The following is a 23202-nucleotide window of genomic DNA, read 5'->3' as shown; positions in this document are numbered from 1 at the left end:
CAAGGATGTTTGCAATGGCCATTTGAAACCTAAAGATAAATGCAACTTGTATGCTATTTTTCCAATCTCATTCTCCATTTTACATGTAGATAAATAAATTAATATTAATGCAGCAAATAATGCCAAGGATGTTTTGCAATCAAACCAAAAGATGAAATGCAACTGTTTTTCCAATCTCATTCTCCATTTTGCATGTAGACAAATCATTAAAAGTCAATGCAACTAATAATCCCAAGGAAACTAAAACATGGAAAAACAACTCGTCTGCCATTTTTCCAATCTCAGTGTCCATTTTGTCTATAAATCACAAAAAATCAATGCAACTAATGATGCTAAAGATTTATGCAATGACCCGTGAAACTAAAATGAGTTATTGACTGTTAGTCCATGTCCAACAACCTTGAGGTCATATTTATGCTAGCTAAGCTTAGTCTTAAACTGTCAAAGTTTTTACTTTTATTACACCATATGCCCTTTTGAGACTAGTGATTTTTCATTTGCACCATAGTTTAATGACAGACTTGCTTTTTGTCATGTTGCTGGTGGTTGTACAGTAGATGTAGGTCATGCACTTCAGATGAGATTCATGTGAGATGTATCATGGACCGAGACACTGAGCTCTCAGTACTATACCCGGCAGATTAATGCAGCTCATGTGGCATGCGTGCATGTCATGCAACTTTGGTCAGATTGAAAAATTAGATTGGTTTCCCGAGCGGTGTTTCAGCTGTGTGAAAATATAGGGTGGGCAAACTGGCATATTTATCTGCAGATGGCATTCGTTATTGCTACTGTTGGAGTACATCTGTTTTTAGAAGTCAGTAAAATTGTGTTTTGAAATTTTCATGATCATCAACCCTTGTGTAATGTTCAAATTGACTACGTTATTTTATGTTAGGGGCTGTTTTTGCCCCATTGACTTCCATTATAATGACACTTTTTGATGCAAAGCCATGACGCCATAATCATGCATTTTTGATGGTTGGGGGTTTTCTCTTTTGGAAAGAGGTAAATTGTGTCACTTTTACTGTTGAATCATGGTCCCACTTTAAATTAAGTGATCTTAACTAATATGTACTTACTCTGAAATTAGTAATTTAATACAATGTGCTTATTGTGTTAATTTGAAAATGCACTGTTGACTTTTTCTTACACTTTAACCCATTCTTAAACCTATCCATACCACCAAACCTGTCCCTAACCCTACTCATATCTCAACTCAATAGAACTATAAGTGTTCTGCAATACATTATGAACACAGTAAGTAGGTTGTATTTATATTTTTATTTTAGTAGTTAAGGCCAATTAATATAAAGTGAGACCAAAATCACAAACTGTACCTCTTCCCAACAGGAAAACACCAACAATCAAGAAAGAATGATTATATGGGTGTTGTGGCATTGCAATCAAAAAATGTCATTATAATTGAAGTCAATGGGGTAAAAACTCCCACTAACATAACAAAGGGTTGTCAATTTGCCCAGAGTGTATTGTTAAGTTTTTGGAATTTTTCAAAGCATTTTTCCAAATTATGTGTTGAACTAAGATTTGTCACCAAAAATCATTTCATTTGCTGAAACACAGAGAGAGTTGTTGCCAAATTAAGCCTCAAAATCACCCCAGAGCGGATGAAAATATCCCCAACAGTGCACAAGGGTTAAAACTTAAGTGGTATCGAAAACCTTAACGATACCCATGCCTGTCTATGACCAGTTGTAAATGTTCTCCAATTGCCAGAGAGCGCTCTAATGCAGAAACTCAAAATAGGTCACAGGGAAAAATCTTCCATATGAAATCCTTATCTGCTTTTTAAGTGTGACGTCATGTGAAGAGTCTTCCAGGCGCTATAGCAAACTGGTATAGGGGGACTCAACAAATGGTAATGATAAACGATCACAAAGGGATGTAATACTTTAGAAAATCACGATCACTGTAAATATCCATGCCTAATATCTGATGGCCATAAAGTGATTATTTTTTATAAATTCTTAAAATATTGGTGTCTGTGATGCAGCAAGACTGTTGTGTACACCAAGATTTAAAATAAAATTCCCTTTATTGTGTGATGTGACTAAAAAGTGGTCAAATAAATATTTTTTCAATTCAAAGAAGTAGCGAATTGGACCCAGATACAGTACTCCATGGCCTATAGACATCATAACGCTAAAGCCTGATTTATACTTCTGCGTCAGGTGACCGGCGTAACCCACGGCGCAGGCAACGCGCGTGGCTGTGCATTTATACTTCTGCGCGCTGTCTCTGTCGGTCTGCATTAACACTTCCGAAACGCTAGTTGGCAGTGAGGTGTAAATGTTCCTCTGTGTTGAGTTTCTTCGCTACTTTTTTGCATTTCCTGAACACTTCTGGGATGTACAAGTGGCTCAAACTCGCTTATTTTGAGGCAGGAACCGGCGGACGTGCAACAACTTTAACTATGAGGTAAACACAAAACAAAACTTTCCATCCGGAGCTCCTTCACGGGACTCCACACTTGTAAACAATCGCTCGCGCGGCGTCGCGCCATTCGCGCGGCTCTCGGTCCCGCCCAGACTCGTCAGCGCTACCAAGCCGACCAATCACAGAGCTTACGCTACGCGTCGTTGCGACGTGTAGTTACATTTTTTGAGAGGTGCACGTCAGTGACGGCGATGGCCACGGCGAAGGGCTATGCGTCAGCGCCGTAGCATACGCCGGTGTTTGACGCAGAAGTATAAATCAGCCTTAAGCTGGCATCGTAATCTTTTGCCCCTCCCCCAGCGCAGCAGCCACCCGCTTGCAAAAAAATACACACTTAGGCCCCGTTTACACTAAAACATCTTAGTTTTAAAATGGCATTTTAGAAAGAAAACAATCCACATACACACTTGTTTCATCTAGCGTTTCTGGACAGTCCTCCGTCCACACTATACCGCTGAAAACACACATCACATGACCACACAGATACACGCACTCTGGCATGCGCTTCAGGAATATATGCGCACGTCTGAGATCCAGGCAGTTAGTGAGTGCTTTGAGCACAAAACCCCAGAGAGCAGTGCACGTTGGACTGTTGATCAAGGATGTGCTGCTGGATCGCGTCTCACTATAGTTGTTAAATGTGACATTTGTTTAATCTTGTCTCTATCTAACAACTCTTCGGCCTTTTAAATCTATCAGGTAACGTGTCACAGCATCAGTACACTGCTTCATTCTTTCATGCTGGTACTTTATTTTAGCGAAAACCTCAGATGCTGCACCCTTTTTTTGTCGACGCCATTATTATAACACAGATCACTCTGCCTATTCATGACAGAGCCCTGTGGAAAAAGTGATTGACAGGTGGTACTTTGTGTAACTTATCTTTCTTATGTATGATTTGGTTATTAGTAAAACAAAGACCAAGCGGGTCAGGTAGTCGAAATGGTAGGCTACAAATTATTCATTTGATACCAAATTGGTCAACATCGCCTAACACTAACAAGCGGATAATGGACAACTTTAACTGAATCATCACAAGACTACGTATTAAACACTTCACTTAAGTTATGAAGCTAGTTTGGAGTAAAAACATGTTATTATATGTGGTATTTTTCACATTCTTTCTGATGCAGCTGCATTTACCACACAGTCGTAGCTCTCTGAGAATCTAGGCAAACAGCTGTCGTTATCACAGAACGATTATCTCAATGTCACAATTGCGATTGAATCAATTTTGACAAAATGTGCATGACAGTTGCCATTGATTAATTGCACAGCCCCATATCAGTTAGACAGAAATGGCCTTATTTTTACTATTGATAACACGGATATCACTTCTAACACATTTTTTCATGATATTTGATCTTCAACTTTAAACTGCCTCACATTACGCAAGTAAAATGTGTTGATCTGGGTGTTAAATGTAGACTCAAGCAAATGACAGGGCTGGGGATTTTAGGACATTCATGTGGTTTTAAAAGCGCTGCATTTGCACCAAATGTGGTACAAATAAACAACATGTTGCAGTGTTTATTTCAATCTGTTCTTTGCTTTTGGTAAGATGGCGGAAGTTCAAACTTGCGTATTTTCTGCTTTCGTAAACGTTTCCTAGATAATGTGAATAGAGGACAAATGAAGTGGCCTTGAGTTTCTTACTTGTGAAAAACATCAGGCCTGCCGTCCAGCTGCCTCACAGCACTTTGAAATGAGTCAGGCAAAATGCGTGTAATCATAGCCTGCTGTTCTTTTGTGACGAAGCTAAAACCATGAGGTAGAAACTGGGCATTGTTAGGCGGCAAGCCTCACAAAGAGATTTGAATGGGATTATACATATTTATGGTGCTGCTTATAGTAGTGATTGTAATATTTAGTCTGGTTTTGAGTTCTGAGCCCATAACGAAAGTTCAAATGCTTTCTTAAAAGTACTATGTGTTTGTTGATATAAGGGATGAGTTGTAATATAAAGTGAGTTTGCTGTTGCTGGACAAAATAAGAGAAACCACAACACAGGTTATTTGCCACAAAGAATAGTGATTTATTAAACATTAATTTCATACATTTTCCTTTGGCTTAGTCCCGTTATTTATTAGGGGTTGCCACAGCGGAATGAACCGCCAACTATTCCATCATATGTTTTACACAGCTTGTGCCATTCCAGCTGCAACCCCGTACTATAAAGCATCCATACACACTCATACACTTAGTTTATTCGTTTTTTCCTATACCACATGTCTTTGGACTGTGACAGAAACAGAATCTTTTGACAGAAAGATTGTTTTATTCTAATTATTTCTTCATTTTTGCACCTCTCCTGTCTTTTGTTCGATTTTGACTGTGTTCTGTCAAAAGGACAGATCTATCGATCCTGGAAATCATGATCAGCAATGCAACGATTGGCTGACGGCACAACAGCGTATCTTTTTAGCGATCTAAAAAGTTCTTATCAAAAAGTTTTCTCTTTGCACCACCAGGTGGCAGTCTTTGTACTTTCATTTCGTTGGTGCAGATTGCAAAAGTTTAATTAATAAATATATATTATATATTTATATATTATATAATAATCTTAGCCTGCTGTTCTTTTGTGACGAAGCTAAAACCATGAGGTAGAAACTGGGCATTGTTAGGCGGCAAGCCTCACAAAGAGATGGGGTTGCCACAGCGGCAATAACAGCATCCTTATTTTCCACGGAGCGAAGCATCATCCACCCGCAGTTGTTTAAGGCGGGCAAAAACTAAAAACTTATATACAAATATTTCCTTGAAAATGTATCTTTTTGCAACGAATTTTGTTTTGTATAATGTTTAACTTAATTTTGATGTGTATTTTGTTGGTTAGATATCTACAGCATAAACAAGAAGAACGAATAACATCTGAGGTGAAGCGCTTTAAAGCAAGTCCGCTATAGTAATATACTTTAGCGCCAAAACAATCCATCAAACTATTTTCACGGTTTCATTTTAATTCATTAACTAAGTGCAGCGTGAGCTGGGCAGTCTTTTCGCAGCACTGATATATTTCTTGGGTTACCTCGGAAGAATAAATAGCTCAGAAGCTCACTGTGTAAATGTAGAGGCTCCCCGCATGTTTTCGTTGCGATGCGCGATTTGTAAAATGAGAGTCTGCATGGGCCTATTTGTGCTAGTCTGTCAGAAAAATTTGGTTAAAACATGCGCAGAAAATAACGGAGATCTGCGCATAACTGGGTTTATGCATCCCGCGATAAGCGATGTCAAAAGGGTGACTGCATAAGGTCAACTGTACAAACTTGATTATGTAATGCGTGGACCCGTCTCACAGCGCAAAGCATAACTAAACCTGTACATGTCCATGCTTAATCTGTCATCGATAAGGTCTATTGATTAAAGTGTTATTGACAATCAATAGATCATCAAGTAATCGTTAGCATCCCTAAATAAAATATATTAAAGAATATTTCACCCTAAATTAACCATACTTGCCATTGAAAGGAGAGTTCATCCAAAACTGCAAATTCTGTGACCATTAACTCACCTTTTACTTGTTCCAAACCGGGTTATTTTTTTTCTGATGTTGAACAATAATATCCAATAACTTGTAATGACTTTGGTTGTTGAAAACATAAACAGTAAATGCTGAATTAAGATCGTTCTTTTGTTTATTATTTTATTATTTATATTGTCAGACAGCTATAATATTTCACTAAATGTGTTAAATCAGCTGCACAAAGCCATTGGCATACTGAAAATCTTATCAAATTGATAGATATAAAGATTTTACGTTTATCGTGATATATCAATATCGACTGATATAAAAAAAAAATTATTGTGATAATATTTTTTGCCATATCGCCCAGCTCTAATTATGATTATTATATTATAACTACCTCCTGAACTTTCTTTAGCATCTGCGCTCCCAACGATTGTCTCACGCATCCAAAAGCCACTGCATGTTCATTGCATTTCGTCTTCTAAAGTGCAACTAATTTATTATGTTAGAAAAATGTGCCACAATGGCTTCTGCTACCGCATCACACTCAATTTTTCCTTTTGATATTTTGCCACCAGTTTATCTGGAAGTGACGATTTGTCTCTCTGTAGAGAAACCGTGCTTTATACGCAAATGATTTATGCAATATTCCAATTTTGCACATAAGTTTAAGCATCTTTGGATTGGAAAATATAGAAACATAGATATTGGCTGCTAGACTTGGTTTGCGGGGCCTCTTAAGCCGAAATCTGTTCAGAGCTTGTTCTTGGATGCGCTGATGATTGTCTCGGGTTTCAGCTCTGGAGCACCCCAGCAGACAAACTATTTCCAGACCTGCAGCTTTGTTGTGAAATGTGGAGCCACTGAGGGACCTTTTAGACGCACAGTGCCAGGAAGCCTTGCTGGAGGACACCCTGGGAAACTGGCCAAAGGTTGACCAAATTGGGGGAATATAGTGATTGTTGGCTGCAGGGATTAATTTGTGGAGTGCAGTTATGACTCTGCACATTGGCTTAAATGGGAAGTTTGGATGACATGCTTCAGATTTAAAGCATGAGCTGTTCTGGAAGTGATTGTTGATCGTAAACGTTATTGACAAGGACTCGGGGAAAATGTAATAGGACTGAATGTTCTTGAGCTTTCAAGGCTTTGAATATATAAAGACTAATGTCTGTTAAACATTTGTAAAAGTATAAATGTGAACTTAAAAGCATAGTTCTCCAAAAAAATTGAATCAATTAGGCATGCTTCACTCGTTCAAATCCTATTTGTATTTCTTTCTTCATAAAAAATATATTCTGAAGAATGTTGGTTGATGGTTTCCATTGGCTTCCAGAGTATTTGTTTTTACCATGTGAGCCCTAGTTGTGAACTAAAATTCTCACATCAGGTCATGTTGGCATGTCACAATAGTTTTCTGTTCATTCCTGGAGTTCCTCAGTCTTTTACAGTTGCCAGCTCTAGGTCAGATAAGTCTGCTCAAGGTGGAATTGCCTCATTTGCTTTCAGCTATTATCAGCTAACCATGCCATGTGTTTTTTTTTCTTCCTTCCACTTAATTAATAACTCCCTTGAAACTTTGAAGTGAAACATTGAGTTTCTAAAGCTGCACGTCAGTCTGCTATACAGAGGTTATCTTGACCTGTTTTAAAGAGTGATATGATTAGTGTCGGTGCTTTATGAAAGCATAGACTAATTGATAAAAGATGAGTGTATACTTGTTCACAAAAGGTCAGTCAGATTCTCTTAGCGTGATTTGAGATCTCCAGTACTTCTAACGTGATTTGGTCAATTCAGATTGATTTTGTCAAGTGGTTGTGTGGAAATCACATTGATGTTACTGTTTGAAATTTGAAAAAAGCTTGCAGTGTTGGGCTAGCTGTTTGGAAAATGTAGTGAGCTAAGCCATTAGTTACTTTACTTAAAATGTAGCTTACTACACTATAAGCAACTCTCTGGGAACTGTAGCAAGCTAAGCTAAAAGCTATACGGCAAAAGGCAGATTTCAGTTCCAACTCTGATCAAACTAATCAAATTAATTAGGACCTGAACAGCACTTGATAATTCCAGGCAGGTGTGTTTGATATGGGTTGCTACTGAAATCTACAGGAAGGTAGATCTCCAGGAACAGGGTTGGTCACCCCTGATTTAGAGCATAAACTTTTTACTTATACTCAAATAATATGATTAGCAGAATCGTAGAAATGCTGGATTAAGATAGTCTAGGGCAGGGGTGGCCAACCCTGTTCCTGGAGAGCCACCTTCCTGCAGATTTCAGTTGCTACCTATATCAAACACACCTGAACCCATTAATTAAGACCTGAACACCACGTGATAAATACAGGCAGGTGTGTTTAATATGGGTTGCAACTAAAATCGCATGTAGGTGGCTCTCCAGGAACAGTGTTGGCCACCCCTGCCCTAGACAATCTTAATCTAGCATTTCTACGATTCTGCTAATCATATTTTCAAGTTCAGGAGAGAAGCAAAGGCGGCTGCACGAGTCTTTTCAGTGTTTCACACACGTTGCTCAGCGACATGGACATCTCCAAATGATGTTGAATGAGTCACATACTGTATTTATAAGGTATAATTCACCCAAAAATGTCATTTTCGTCTTCATATAATGCTGTATTTGCGGCAGGGAAATCACACGTGACGTGAGCTGCTGACTGTGTGGGCGCGCCCTGCTTAGTGATAGATGCGCGCGCGTCTACTTTAGTGAACAGAACCTGCGTATGCTGTGAGTAACAGCTAATAAAGTTGTAAATAATATTCAGTTTGTGGCACAGAGTGATCGTGTGAGAGCTGCGCGTGAAGTATGAACAGCACTTGGCAGTGAAAATTAAACCAAAAGCGTGCGCGTCATTTAAATAATCATATCACATTTTAGAGTTATGACTACAACAAACATTTGATGTTTTTTTCTTTCATAGCGAACACACAGTTGTGCATGAAACTAAATGTTTGCAGTGTCAGTATAACTACTCTAGCCTATATAATGTTGATTTTATCAGTGAATTAAAAGGTCTAATAATGTTCTCAATGACAGATTGCAAGCAGGGCCTTTATCTCAAACATAATTCAACATCAGAATTATTATAAGAAGAACAGAATTATTTATAGAAACCAGTAGACCTACACATAATATTAATATTGTTACTTTAAGACGTGTGAGAAAAAAACAATAATCTCATATTAAGCTTTATTTTACATCTACAGAATCATGAGAGAATCGTGAAATTTATTTTAAGCAAAAAAAAAATCGTGATTCTCATTTTAGCCAGAATCGTGCAGCTCTACCGCATGTCTTTGGACTGTGGAGGAAACCGGAGAACCCGGAGAAAACCCACGCGAACGCAGGGAGAACATGCAAACTCCACAGAGAAACGCCAACTGACTCCGTGGCTCAAACCAGCGACCTTCTTGCTGTGAGGCGACAGCATTACCTACTGCGCCACTGCGTCGCCAATATGCAACTTATGATATTAAATATAAAACTGCATGATTTGTAAAACTGATAATACAATATGATATACCAAAATTAATATATGGTGATGTTGTGTTCATGCTCTGACTTTCCCTAAATCTCTTAGCTAAGAGTCTGTTTTGTATACCCTGACAGTTTGAATCGAGAGCACTTGAGTTTGTTTTATTGGACTGCAGAAAGTGCACTATGCACTATAACAGAATGCTGCATTAGTATATCAGTATGGTTTTAAACATCCTTTGTTGTCAGAAAGACATCCTTTTTATTTGTTTATACAGAGTAATCAGCAAAAATCAAGCAGATTGCTTCATACATGCATACACAAAGCTTTGGTATGCTCCATTAAGATGAAATAAACCAACTTCAGTCTCTCATTATCCTTTTGGTTTGCAAACACTTTGTCTAAAACAGGTCACATTGCTTTGTTACAGGGATTTATTTACTCTTGTTTAGTACAAAATTAATGAATCCATTCCCAAACCTTTGAATTACATAGAGAGTTATACAAATGAACTAGAAAACGGAGTTCACAAGAGTTTTGAAGCTGTCATTTCTGGAGTTCATTATTTTCTCATTCACTGCGTATATCTATATTCTCAAATGATCACAGAATTAATCAATATTTCGCCGCTTTCTTGTGTGCGAAGGATTTTTAGATTTGTTCCTTTTAGGGCTTTGCTTTAGCTCAGGAAATTAATTTCTTGTTGCCTTTATGAACTCTACACCCAAGGCTTAATAAAGCATAATATGAAATGTGTTCGAAATATTGTTTTAAAGATTTAGGCTAATTGCAAGCACATGCAAGATGGACATTGAAATGTTTGGTTGGATATCTCAGCATGTTTTTGTTAATACTGCCAGAGAATATCCATTTCATGATCGTTTTTCTGAACTTAAAAGGGTATTTATTTAGTAAACACTGAGGCCTACAGAGAGATCTGGAGACCTCAAAAGGTATTTGAGAAATTCCATGCAAATGTCAACCCTGTAATGAAAAAGATTAAGTTTTCACCAAAATATGGGAACCGTTTTTTGTGTATGCTTGTATTTTACAGCACATTAGAAATACTCAAATGTCTCTGTCAGTGTTTTTAAACAATTATATTTGATTTACCAAAGTGACGCAAGTGACAATTTCACATCGGTCGCATCCATAACGGAGAGATGTCACATCCATAACAACACTTTTTTTTTCTCTCATAAATGCAAAAATGTCAAATAAAATGAAGTCAGTAATTTTTGTTCTATAGAGAAATCATTTATCCTTTTGATTAGCATCATTTCTTTTGGGTTGTGCAGTTTAATTAACAGAATTTCTACAAAGTATTTTTTTTTAGTCACATCCATAACGCATGTTTATTTTCCTAATTTAAAGTACAAAACATGTTTCCAGATTAGTCTTTTTCTGGTCCCATATCTCTGTGGTTAGTCGTTTGAAAAATATAATCAGATGTTTTAATATAATGCTAACATGTACTTTTTGTAAATTTTTGTTTTGATTTTTTTTTTTTTTACTGCAAATGTCACATCCATGATGCTGGAATTGCTCATTTATACATTGAGTTTCTCTAATAAATGTTTAAGTATCATCAAAGGAATAGTTTACCTCCCCCCCCCCCCCCCCAAATCTCCATTTACTTACCAAGGATAGCTTGAGGGTATGTAAGACTTTTTTCATTAAGGTGAACCGATAGTGGTATTGAATAGGGTTGCACGATACTGGAATTTGGTACTAATTGATTCTGAATTCTAACATTTAGGTGCTCCAGAAATGACTGTGATTGGCTGTTTCATCAGCGAATTGCTGGTATGTCAGCTTATAGACAAACCAGCTGATCGACATGACTTTGAAACACTCCAGTGGTGAGTTTGGTGAACCGATGACCTTCACGGCCAATCACAGTCATTTCTGAAGTGCTCATCAGCGCTCAAATGTTATGAAATGGATGCTTTTAAAATTTCAGTATCAATTGGTACTGAATTCCAGTATCGTGAAAACTCTAGTACTGAATAGTGGCTTTTATTTTGAAGTGTCTAAATGCACATAAAATGTCTTATGAGTCTTATTGATGTCTTTAGCGTTAGATTATTTGTTGTTTTGTGCTTCAGCAGCATCAATGTTTGTTTCCTTTTGTAATTTCAGATTTGATGCCATATTCTGAAAGCTGTCGGTGACAGATCTGCTAGACGGACACTATGACGGCCGTGAACGCTCCACGAGACAGGTAAAATATGTCTGTAAGCTTGATCACAATACATGACTAGGGCCCTATGATTTCTGCACTGTGGAAAACTTGAATGGAAATGCAGAATTTAAGCATAAAGTGTCATAGAATATGATCAAAGAAAATGCATGAAGTCAACACCAGTTGTAAACCGTCCCAAAAAGCACAATTAGGTGCATGCAGATTTTAGCTCCAACCCTAATCAAACACACCTGAATAAGCTAATCAAGGTCTTAATAGGTATACTTGAAACATCCAGGCAGGTGTGTTGAGGCAAATTGGAGCTAAACCCTGCAGGGAAACCGGCCCTCCAGGACCGAGATTGGTGACCCCTGCTATAAGGGTTGTTTACTTAATGTCCATCGAACAATGTTTTTTTTAGGATGAAACATGAAGAACAAACCCAGTAAAGCTGCTAATCTGACATCATCTCATTATCGGTCTGCACTTTCTGCTGGTCCCGGTTCTCCCCAGTCCTCAGTTAGCTCAGGGGTAAAAACGGAGCCCCCGGCCGACAACAGCTCTTAAGTCTGAACTTTTATTCTCTACGCAATGATATTGCAGGAATTTTGTGCTCCGAGTTGCAAACTGTATTGGGTGAAGATCTATCAGCAGTTAAAAGTGAGCTGCAAGAATTCAAATGAGCTTTTTTAATCAAGATTATTTTCCGAGAATAATCTAGAATAAACATTAATCTATGCCCACCTATAATATGAATATTTAAATGTAAGATTCTATTTAAATATAAATGGTGCAGTTTAGTTTGCACACTGTGTTTATGACAACCCATAAAAAACAATCTGGTTTAATTTTGGTTTGATTTCATTTCTTAGGTTTGCTAAAATCATCGTGTTAAGCTTCTAATAACAATATTAGATTAAGGGTGCTTTCAAACCTGTGAATCGATTCAGTTGTTCCGAAACAGAGATTACAATTGTTACATTGTTGCTCTTGGAGCGGTTCGCTTTCACATTGCAGAGTTTCTAATCGGACCAAAAGAGCTAAAACAAGTCACATGCGAGTAAACTCTCCTCACATTGGTCAGAGTGTCAGGGTTTATTTTGCAGCGTCCCGCTAAGCTGTCAGGAGAAGTGGTGGTTTGGAGGTGATTGACAAGGTGCGCGCACGACGTGTCTGTGAGGAGAGATGCGGTGGGGAGGGGTGAGAAGGGTGCGCGACGATGCCTATTTGAGGACCGGGAGGGAGAGGCGAGATTACCGGGAGATCATCACTCGTTTGCGGGCATACAGAGACTCGCGAAACATCCCGCCTTACCCATAATTCTCTCTTCATATAGCCGTATGCCTATTACATATCCATAAAACACTGTGATATAATCGCGCTCGGATCAGATCGCTTTCTCACTGCAATCGAACTGCTCCAGGGTTCGTTTTAATCGAGCCGAGACCACCTCACTCAGGCGGTCTCGGAGCGATTACTTTGGCACAGAACAGAGCATGATTGCCCTGTTCACATATGCCAAACGAACCGTGCTAACTGGGCAAACGAGACCGGTTCCGAAACAAAAGTGTAGGTGTGAAAGCGTCCTAAGTTTCATGATTTAAGCTGCTGTTTGTTTATTGTAAGTTTTAACATGGAGAATTTTTTAATTTGTGGAAAAAAAAAACAGAATTCTGGAAAATATCTAATTAATTTCATAGGGCCCAGCATGATGGAAAATAAGCAGCAGTGAATCTGAATGTGTGTATTTTGACTTGTCTTCTAGGTACAATGCCGTATGGATCATTTTCTTCATTCTGGGCCTGGGAACTCTTCTGCCTTGGAATTTCTTCATGACTGCTACTTTGGTAACAATCCTCTCTTTGAGTCCCAATGATAGACCTTAAGACTGCAGTTTATGGCACACTGTAGCACATTATTAGATGTAGCCGTCATAATGTGAACTATATTGGATTTTAAGTTTATTGTTCCCCAAAGGTCTGGTTTGTTTTGCATTTTGGCAATATAAAGTCAACCAGCTGGGAATATCGCTTTTAATGTGAAACATTCCTTGAGCTTAAGGTGGAAAGTAACATCAAGGTCACTGGTTTATTTCCCAGGACATCATAAACTAATAAATATATACCTTAGATGCAAATCACGTTTCTGTGGAAGACAGCATCTGCCAAATCCATAAATGCAAATGGACTGCATTTAAAGGTGCTGTATGCAAGTTTTTGACTCTTCTAAAGTATTAAAATGCAATAATATGTTTGCAGATATTTCAGATACATACTAAGTGAACAATCTTGTTTATCTGAAAAACAATGCTGAAGTCAGATATTCTGCTTTAAAAATGTGTTTTATGTGCCGGAACTGCTGTCTTTGTTTTGGTCATTTTAACCCTCCCAATGCCATTTAAGCCAATTATATTCCAGCATCCTGGGTTACCTTGATAAAAAAAAAACAGATATGTATTTATTTATTTAAGTAATTAATTCATTCATTCATTAATTTATTCAAGGCTCTCAAAGCATGTGCCTATGACTGAAATACTACCTCTGGTGGACAGTAGCAGCCTCTGAAATGAGTTGCGGATTCAGCTTCACGTGTGGTTATTGATTAGCAAATAATATAAATGATACGAATATAAACAGGTGAGCAGGCTACACTGTAACCACGAGTCACAACACACTACGTTAAGAGATGCACAGTGATAAGCAAAATGGCTGTTTCCACCAGACGAAACACGACAAATTTAAATGCAGCCATGCAGAAGCACAGAATATGCACTGAGTCATGAAATAGTAAGGTTTATAATTCAATGAATACAAATAAAACCTCTTTAACTTTATTAAATGTAGATGCTGAATCACGAATGTGTTGGTTTTGAGTCACAGTTCTGAAGCTCAGTTTCAAACGGTTTTTATTTTCAAGATCTGAGTTGAACTATCTGCTGCTGCTTTCAGTAGTATAGCAATAAATGTGATGTAAAATGGCATTCAAACGTGCATTATTAGCATTTTACACTGAATAAAGCACATGTGGTGTACCTGAGGTGATCATTGTCAGTTTATCCTGTTGTTCAGCTGCAGGAAACAGAAGCTGTTTCTAATATATCAATTTCAGGTGTTGGTTTGGACAAACTCCTTTTCATCTGGAAAATATTCCTTCTATTGCGTGCCGTTGCTTTTATTTAGAACAAGCTTTAAGTCAGACTCGCTCCTTAATTTGGCAACCTTCGCTTGCATTTGTTTTGCTCCAGGAATGCAATACCTAGTTCAACCACTGGGTGTCAAACTTACATACTGCACCTTGAATGTCAATGCATTACTGTCAAGCGGCAACCTCCCGCTCTCCCTCAGGAAGCCAATACGGAAGTAACTAAAACTGCAATTCATCCGAAATTCCGCTAGTCGTGGCCGCTCCTGGCTCCAAAACAGAGCAAATTTCAATTGAGCCCACTGTTAGAATGGCCAACTTTACAGCAGAAAAAAAGGTGTTTACAGCCTGGTACAAAAAAAGATTTTGGTTAATACAGCTAATATTACCCTTCATGACAACTGTGAGGCGGTAAATTTTTTTATAACTCATCCGTTTCCTTTATATTAAGTTATATTAAGTTTGCATAATTAAGGGCGTGGCCACTTGAGTGACAGCTAGGTCTCGCTGGTCGCCGTCACGTCACCTCAGCTGAATCCTGCAGATTAGCCACTGAACTCGGCATATTTATCGTATTTCTGTGTTGTTTTATGTGGCTTTACACAGTCAACTGCCTTTTGGACTTGTTTCCCACAATTATTTGATGGAATGTCATGCTGAGGGCACTAATTGTGCTCACAAACCATTCACGTGGCCTCCGTTTCCCATGTGAGTAAAGTTATATACTTATATACCATCTCTATACATGTATTTGTTTTATTTAAGATCATTTATCGTTTATATTTATATTTAGAGCTGTAATGCACTCCAGAATCTGTCAGATTGATCAGCTGTAGGCTCTAGATCAGTCATCTGAAGTGTTGTCATACAGTGTTATGCTGGATTTCATCAATAGTCTTACAGTAACTAACACAGACTATATCTGAAGTGTTTGGAAGTAATTCGTGTTTTCCTCCTGTTGAAAAACGTCATAAGAACAATGTTTAGTGGCTCAATGTATTACAGCAGTGTTTTTAAAAGTCTAAACACTTTATTGATATAGTATACAACCAAGCACAAGTGGTCAGAATACAAACGAGTCACAAGTGATAAAGTATTAAGCATTTCTCCCAAAGTAAAGTGTGTCTGAACCAGGTCCAAGCTAAATGCTAGCAGTTGTCTGTAGCTCCGCTCACTCTCCGCCTCTTTGCCCTTGTTTGGTATCCCGCCGTGGGTGTGATGACGCGTGACCAAAATGGCGACGGTTGGCCGCGCCTACTTGTGGCTTCTTTTGCGCTCTTCAGAAACCTATGGGTGACGTCACGGATACTACGTCCATATATTTTACAGTCTATGATTACTGTAGATTTAACATGCATTAATTTTAATATAAATTTTATTTTTATAAAACCTAGATTCTGTATTTTAGATCTTGCATTAAGTCGGTTTGATTCAGATTATGGTTCATATTGCCCAAAAACACAAAAATGGATCTGTAAAATTTGTGTTTTATGGGGATAAAACATTTAATTCATTCATCCTCTTTTTTTCTTAGTCCCTATATTAATTAGGGGTCGCCACAGCGGAATGAACAGACAGCTTATCCAGCATAGGTTTTACACAGCGGATGCCCTTCCAGCTACAATCGATTCTTGTGAAAAATTCATACACACACCTTCACACACATACACTACCGACAATTAAGCTTACCCAATTTACATAAAGAGCATGTCTTTGGACTTGTGGGGGAAACCAGAGCACTGGGAGAATATGCAAACTCCACACAAATGCCAAATAACCCAGCTGAGGCTTGAACCAGCAACCTTGCTGTGAGGTGATCGTGCTACCCGCTGCGCCACTCTGTTGCCAGGATAAAACATTTTTGATTTGCAATTAAAAGCTAAAAGTGATGTCTGGAGGGAGCACAATATTTGCTTTTAATGTCCTTGTAGGTTTAATTAAACCATCAAAATATGAAGAAAACATTAAAATGTGAAGAGGAGTACTATTAAATTGGTTAAGATGTTAAGTGACCGCTATTTGGCAAAAAAGCAAACTACAGTTGTCACAGAATATGATATTTTGCTATGTAGCAAGAAGGGTGCTTGTTGGAGCCATGGCTGGGTCAGTTGGCATTTCTGTGTAGAGTTTGCATGTTCTCCCTGTGTCCGGGTGGGTTTCCTCCTGGTGCTCCGGTTTCCCCCACAGTCCAAAGACATGCGCTAAAGGGGAATTGGCTGTAGTGTATGAGTATGTGAGTGAATGAGTGTGTATGGGTTGCACCTGAAAGCGCATCTACTGCTTAAAACATATGCTGAATAGTTAGCGGTTCATTCTGCTGTGGCGACCTCTGAAATAGACGAAGCTGAAGAAAAATGAATGAATGAATGAATGAATGCTATGCAAAAAAAAAATGCAAAAACAAGAAGCTCAGAGGAAATAACGTATGCATTTACTAAACTATTTTCAGCTTTTAATATGCAGTTGTTTGTTATCTTTAGTATTTGATGAATAGCTTTTCCCTCCCGTGCATTCTTCAATAATAAACATGCTTCCTTGCATTATTAAAACCAAAACTGGAACACAAACAAATCCTTTAGACATCTAGGTCAATTACACAACATGCCTTGCAAATCTGTAGCAACATCTTTAAATCAGCAAGAACTTCTCTCTGTGGCCCTCTTAAAGTCATAATCCTGTCTTTGTGCAGTACTTTACCAAGCGTCTGGAGGAAACCAATGGAGGGCTCAATCAGACAGCTAATACGACGGAGATCCGTAGCGTCCTTCAGTCCAAGTTCAACAATGTGATGACGCTTTGCGCAATGGTCCCGCTGCTCATTTTCACCTGCCTCAACTCCTTCATCCACCAGAGGTGAGACAGAAACTGCACATCTACTACTCAGGGCTGTCACTCTTATCAAATATGGTCGATTTATTGACGAAGAAGTAATTGCGATTATACAATTGATTGTCTGTTTCATTGTCAGATTTAGTTTTATTTTTTGGTGCATTGATGATTAATGGTTAGTTTTGGGGTTCAGAATTACTTTATGAATTGTATTTTGCGAGTTAATTGCATACAAGTCAATGCAAACTTGAGAATGTCATTCACATCTGCGTTTGCTGTGAACCCAGCCATGTTGGCCAATCAGAAAGGAGAACAGTGCGCACGACAAGGTGATACCTCTGTACTTTGATATGTCTCCCGCTGATGCTATTAAAGGAATAGCAGCATTTTGCAGTCATCTAAAAACAACAGCAGCTAGATTAAATAAACGCAAGTAGCCAGTTATTTCGGGATAGTTTTTCCAAAAATCAGTTTCTTTCTTCTGAAGTTGTTTGAAGAAAGTTGGAAACCTTCAACAGAAAAAAAAAACATATTAAAGGTTGAAAGGGTTGAGTTAATAGTGAGTAATAGTGATTTTTGGGTGAACTATCCTTTTAAAAATCACATCAGGCTTCTACTTGTCTGCTTAGTTATTGGTGAAACAAGTTGTGAATGTACATTCACCGGCCACTTTATTAGGTACAACTTACTAGTACTGGGTTTGTGGCAGAGATTTTGGTCAATATTTACATGATAGTATCTCGCAGTTGCTGCAGATTTGTCGGCTGCACATCCATGATGCTCTATTGGATTGAGATCCAGTGACTGTGGAGGCCGTTTGAGAAGAGTGAACTCATTGTCATGTTCAAGAAACCAGTCTAAAATGATTCGCGCTTTGACATGGCATGTTATACTGCTGGAGGTAACCATCAGAATGGTCTGCAACAATACTCAGGTAGGCTGTGGCATTGACATGATGCTCAATGGGTCCAAAGTGTGCCAAGAAAATATCCCCACACCATTACACAACCACCACCAGCAGCCTGAACTGCTGATACAAGACAGGATGGATCCATGCTTTCATGTTGTTGGCACCAAATTCTGAGTTTACCATCCGAATGTCACAGCAGAAATCAAAGCTTATCAGACCAGGCAACATTTTTCCAATCTTCTATTGGAACCAGGTGTGGTCTTCTGCTGCTGTAGCCCATCTGCCTCAAGGTTGGACGTGTTGTGCGTTCAGAGATGCTCTTCTGCAGACCTCGGTTGTAACGAGTGCTTATTTGAGTTAACTGTTGCCTTTCTATCAGCTTAAACCTGGCCATTCTCCTCTGACCTCTGGCATCAACAAGGCATTTGTGCCCACTGAACTGCCGCTCACTGGATATTTTCTCTTTTTCAGACCATTCTCTGTAAACCCTAGTAAATCCTCTGTAAACCTTAAACCTGATGCTCGGTTTAAACTGCAGCAGATCGTCTTGACCATGTCAAGAGTTGCTGCCATGTGATTGGCTGATTAGAAATTTGCGTTAACAAGCAGTTGGACAGGTGTACCTAATAAAGTGGCCGATGAGTCTAAATAATAGTTCACCCCAAAAAATTAATTTATTCACCCTCAGCTTGTTCCAGTCTTGTATAAATGTCTTAGTTCTGCTGAACGCAAAGGAGGATATTAGTAAAAATGTCAGCCTCCTAATTGCACAAATTAAATATCAATAATTTTGAATCGTACAATGTATATTTGGTTTTTGCCAATTTGAGAAACGTAAAACTTTAAGGTTTTGTGGTCTGTGTGTGATGATGCTGTATTATATTTGTCCTACAGGTAAAAGGTTTAGTCTAAACCTGTCTCTGAGTTTTGTAGCAAAATATAAATAGTTAAGCATAAGACCAAATTGAAAGCCATCTTTCACACTGTTACATTTGAGTTGTATGTGCAGGAGTAGAACCAAACAGTGAAGCTTATTTCATAGTTTGTTGTTGTTCTAAAAAGTCACAGATTAGTTAAGTAGAAAGAGGTATGTATTTTAATAATGTGTCATGGCCATGAATCTCCCAGAAACGCTGCAGCATCTCATGTTTATTTTCTCCCAGGATTCCTCAGAAGTTGAGGATCTCCGGCAGTCTGTCTGTCATCTTGGTGGTGTTTCTCATCACGGCGGTGTTGGTGAAGGTGGAGATGAAGCCCCTGCCGTTCTTCACGCTCACTATGATCAAAATCATCTGCATCAACTGTGAGCATCTCCTTTACAACATCTGACACTGACCTCAGGCTACGTTTAGCACACAGCTTTAAAAACGAAAATGATCCTCGTCCATACTGGCATTTCCACTATTTTTCACACCACATGACCAAAAGCGCACAACAGAAGCTAAAAGTTATAGGACAAAGTTGTCGCCTGTATATAGTTATTAAATAAAACACAAATTATGATGACAACTGATAAACAATGGCTGCTTTATTGTGATGAGACAAGAAAAATCATCATTATTTGGCAGCAGATTCTTTTAATTTTTACAGTATTCAAAAACTGGTAATAAAATCTTGCATATTGTAAATAACAACACAGTTACAGCACAACTGTATATATAACTATAAAATAAACCACAAGTGAAAGACTGATAGTATTTGTTTTAAGTGTGTTGTTATAAATTGCAGCATCAAAGTAGTGGCAAATCCCTTAAATGTGTCCTGTATTCAGAACGCAAGATTATAATCTGGAAAAAAGTTCATCTAGTATTTAATTTAAATCTTGTGTATATCTATCTATCTATCCATCTATCTATCTATCTATCTATCTATCTGTCTGTCTGTCTGTCTGTCTATCTATCTATCTATCTATCTATCTATCCATCTATCCATCCATCTATCCGTCTATCCGTCTGTCTGTCTGTCTGTCTGTCTAAAAGAGAATTAAGTTATGTTTGTTATTGAAATAACAGTATTATCATCATAAAACGTCTGTCCTTCATTCTATCCATCCTTCCTTTTGTTCTTTCTTTCTTTCCATCCTTCCTTCCTTCTGTCATTCCTTCCTTCCTTTTTCCGTCCTTCCTTCTGTTCGTCCTACCTTCATTCCAGTCATCGTTTCTTTCTCCTTTCTCTCCTTTCTTCCCTTCTTTTTTCTGTCCTTTCTTTTTTTCTTCCTTCTGTCTTTTCTACCTTCTTTCAGTCCTTTCTTTCCTTTGTCCTTTCATCCTTCCTTCTGTATTTCTTTCCTTCCTTCTGTCTGTCCTTCATTCTGTGCATGCTTTTTTCCATCCTTTCTTCCTTCTTTCCTTCTGTCCTTCCTTCTGTCCTTCCTACTGTCCGTCCTTCTGTTTGTCTGTCCTTCCATGCTTCTTTCCGTCCTTCCTTTTTTCCTTCCTTCCTTTCTCCTTCTGTCCTTTCATCATTCCTTTTGTTCTTTCTTCTTTCTTTCCTTCCTTCTGTCATTCCTTACTTCCTTTTTCCGTTCTTCCTTTTGTTCGTCTTTACTATTCTCCTGACTTTTTCATCTTTGTCCATCCTTTCTTTCTACCCTTCCTTGCTTCCATTCTTCCTACCTTCATTCCATCCATTCTTTCTTCCTTGCTTCTTTCCTTTCTCTTTCCTTTCTTTTATTCTTATTTCCTTCTGTCCATCGTTCTTTCCATTCTTCCTTTCAACCTTTCTTCCATTTGTCCTTCCGTCTTTTCTTTTTTCCTTTCAACTTTCCTTCCATGCTTTTTTTTGTTCTTCCTTGTTTTGGTCCTTTCCTCCATCCGTCTGTCTGTCCCTCCGTCCTTTTTTTCATCTGTCTGTTCTTCCTTTCTTCCATCTGTCCTTTCTTCCATCCTTCCTTCTTTCTTTCCCTCCTCCTTTCCGTCACTTCTTCCTTCTGTCCTTCCTTCCAAATTTTTCTTCCTTCCTCAGATATAAACTATACTGGAATTTGTCACGTTACATTGCAAATGTGTTGTATTTTTCTAAATAGAAAAGGCTTTGTATTCCACCCATGTTCTAGGTTTATTTCTCTTTGTGTTAAATCGTTGCATTTTTAAATCAAGATCAACATTGTTTGCAGCATTTCCAAAGGTTTGCATTTTTTTAAGGGTCTAAAACTCCTGAGTAGTCTGGATTTCATTAAAGCTAAGCAAATATCTCTCGGTCTGAGTCAGTGCCGTTGTTTTCATAGTAATTCAGCATTTAGGTAGTTCAGATGTCTGCATTTAAAACAAAAACACCAGTGTAAAAGTGAGCTCAGAGCGATGTTTTTCTCTCCTCTGACTCAGGTCGCGAGGTTTGCTTTTTGCTTTGGGGTTTATAATGAGTAAAAGATGGCTGGAGTTCACATGCATGCTTTGATGCTGACATTATCCACACTGTTTTGAGGATCAAGCTGGGGAAGGTCCTACTTGAAAGAACAGATCGCACAGGAGTAAACGCTCTGAAATGTTTCATCGGTTTCTCTTTCACAACATTGACACGTGTCTTGTTTTTCTCTTTGCTCAGCGTTCGGGGCGATTCTGCAGGGCAGTCTGTTTGGTTTGGCAGGAATGCTGCCGGCGTCCTACACTACACCCATCATGAGCGGACAGGGCCTGGCTGGAGCGTTTGCGGCCTTCTCCATGATCTGTGCTATTGCCTGTATGTCTTCATGCTCTGTTTCCTGCTTTTCCAAAACCAGAATGTGGAGCAGCTTGTTTAAAAGAAAATCTGCTTCTGTTAAAGGGACAGTTCACCCAAAAATGGCAATTCAAAGTGGTTGCTTTTGGCTTGAATACTAGTTGCTTTTTCTACTATGAATGTCAGTGGCTTTTAACATTCTTTAAATGTTCTTCTTTTCTGTTCGACAGATCAGAGAAACTCAAAGTTTGTAACAACTTGATTAGTAAATGGTGACAATTTTTATTTTTGGGTGAGCTATTCTTTGAAAAGAAACAATTGAATTACCACAAAATATGTACATGGTGTATGTATATAGTAGTCAATATTTGAAGTAATTCAAAGTCTTTCATCAAATTTATGCTAAAACTATTGATATAAATCAATTAAAACCACTATTAACAACAATCTGGAGCTAATCTAACAAAATAACTATGGTTATGGTCTAAAAATGTGTTGCCCAAGTTGAAATGTTAGGGAAAAACATTAAATAAAACCAAAAAAGAGGGCAAAAATCAAGAGAAACAAAAAATATTTAACATTTTTTAGAAATTTTGTAGTTTGTAATGTTTTTGTACTATTTTGCATGAATTTAAGTGCATCTTTATTTCTTTTTTTATTACTTTTTTTTTTTTTACAAATTTTATTTAGAGAAGAGGAAACAAAAAACAAAGTGGTTGTCGTAAGGGTTACAGAGTCAAGTCATGATATATTTGACATACATCATCACAAATTGTTTACAATGACATATTTAGACCATTTTTTCCAGAACTTGGTACACTTTTTTTGAATCAAATCTTAGATTAAAAGTGAGTCTCTCCATACAGTGTATTTCCTTTACAATTCCTATCCATTGAGCCCTTGTTGGAGGGTCAGCCTGTAACCATTTTCGAGTTATGGCTTTTCTGCTACTTACCAAGAGGATTTGAATCAGGTACTTGTCAAAAGTTGGAATAACTTCTGGTATTTTGCCAAGGATTAATGTTATAAATGAGTAGTCCAATTCTTGTTCGGTTATCTTTTTTAT

General features: G+C 38.1%; 1 protein-coding gene across 22 annotated transcripts in view; it reads left to right on the top strand.

Annotated features, from left to right (window-relative positions):
* The window catches only part of slc29a1a (solute carrier family 29 member 1a), a 378565-nt gene that overhangs the window by 60194 nt on the left and 295169 nt on the right, over positions 1-23202 (top strand). For all 22 annotated transcript variants that reach the window (XR_015505287.1, XR_015505288.1, XR_015505279.1 and 19 more), the window contains 5 exon segments: positions 11557-11638; positions 13365-13446; positions 17430-17593; positions 19643-19782; positions 22023-22157. Coding sequence is in view for 8 of the 22 variants with exons in the window: in XM_087278164.1 (XP_087134290.1) it covers positions 11610-11638; positions 13365-13446; positions 17430-17593; positions 19643-19782; positions 22023-22157 (550 nt within the window). In the remaining 14 variants the exon portion in view is untranslated.

The sequence above is a fragment of the Danio rerio genome, chromosome 13 (assembly GCF_052040795.2).
Source record: "Danio rerio strain M-AB ecotype USA chromosome 13, GRCz13ab, whole genome shotgun sequence".
Taxonomy (NCBI): domain Eukaryota; kingdom Metazoa; phylum Chordata; class Actinopteri; order Cypriniformes; family Danionidae; genus Danio; species Danio rerio.
Note: the sequence above shows the minus strand (reverse complement) of the source record. Positions and strands in the feature narration are given on the sequence as shown.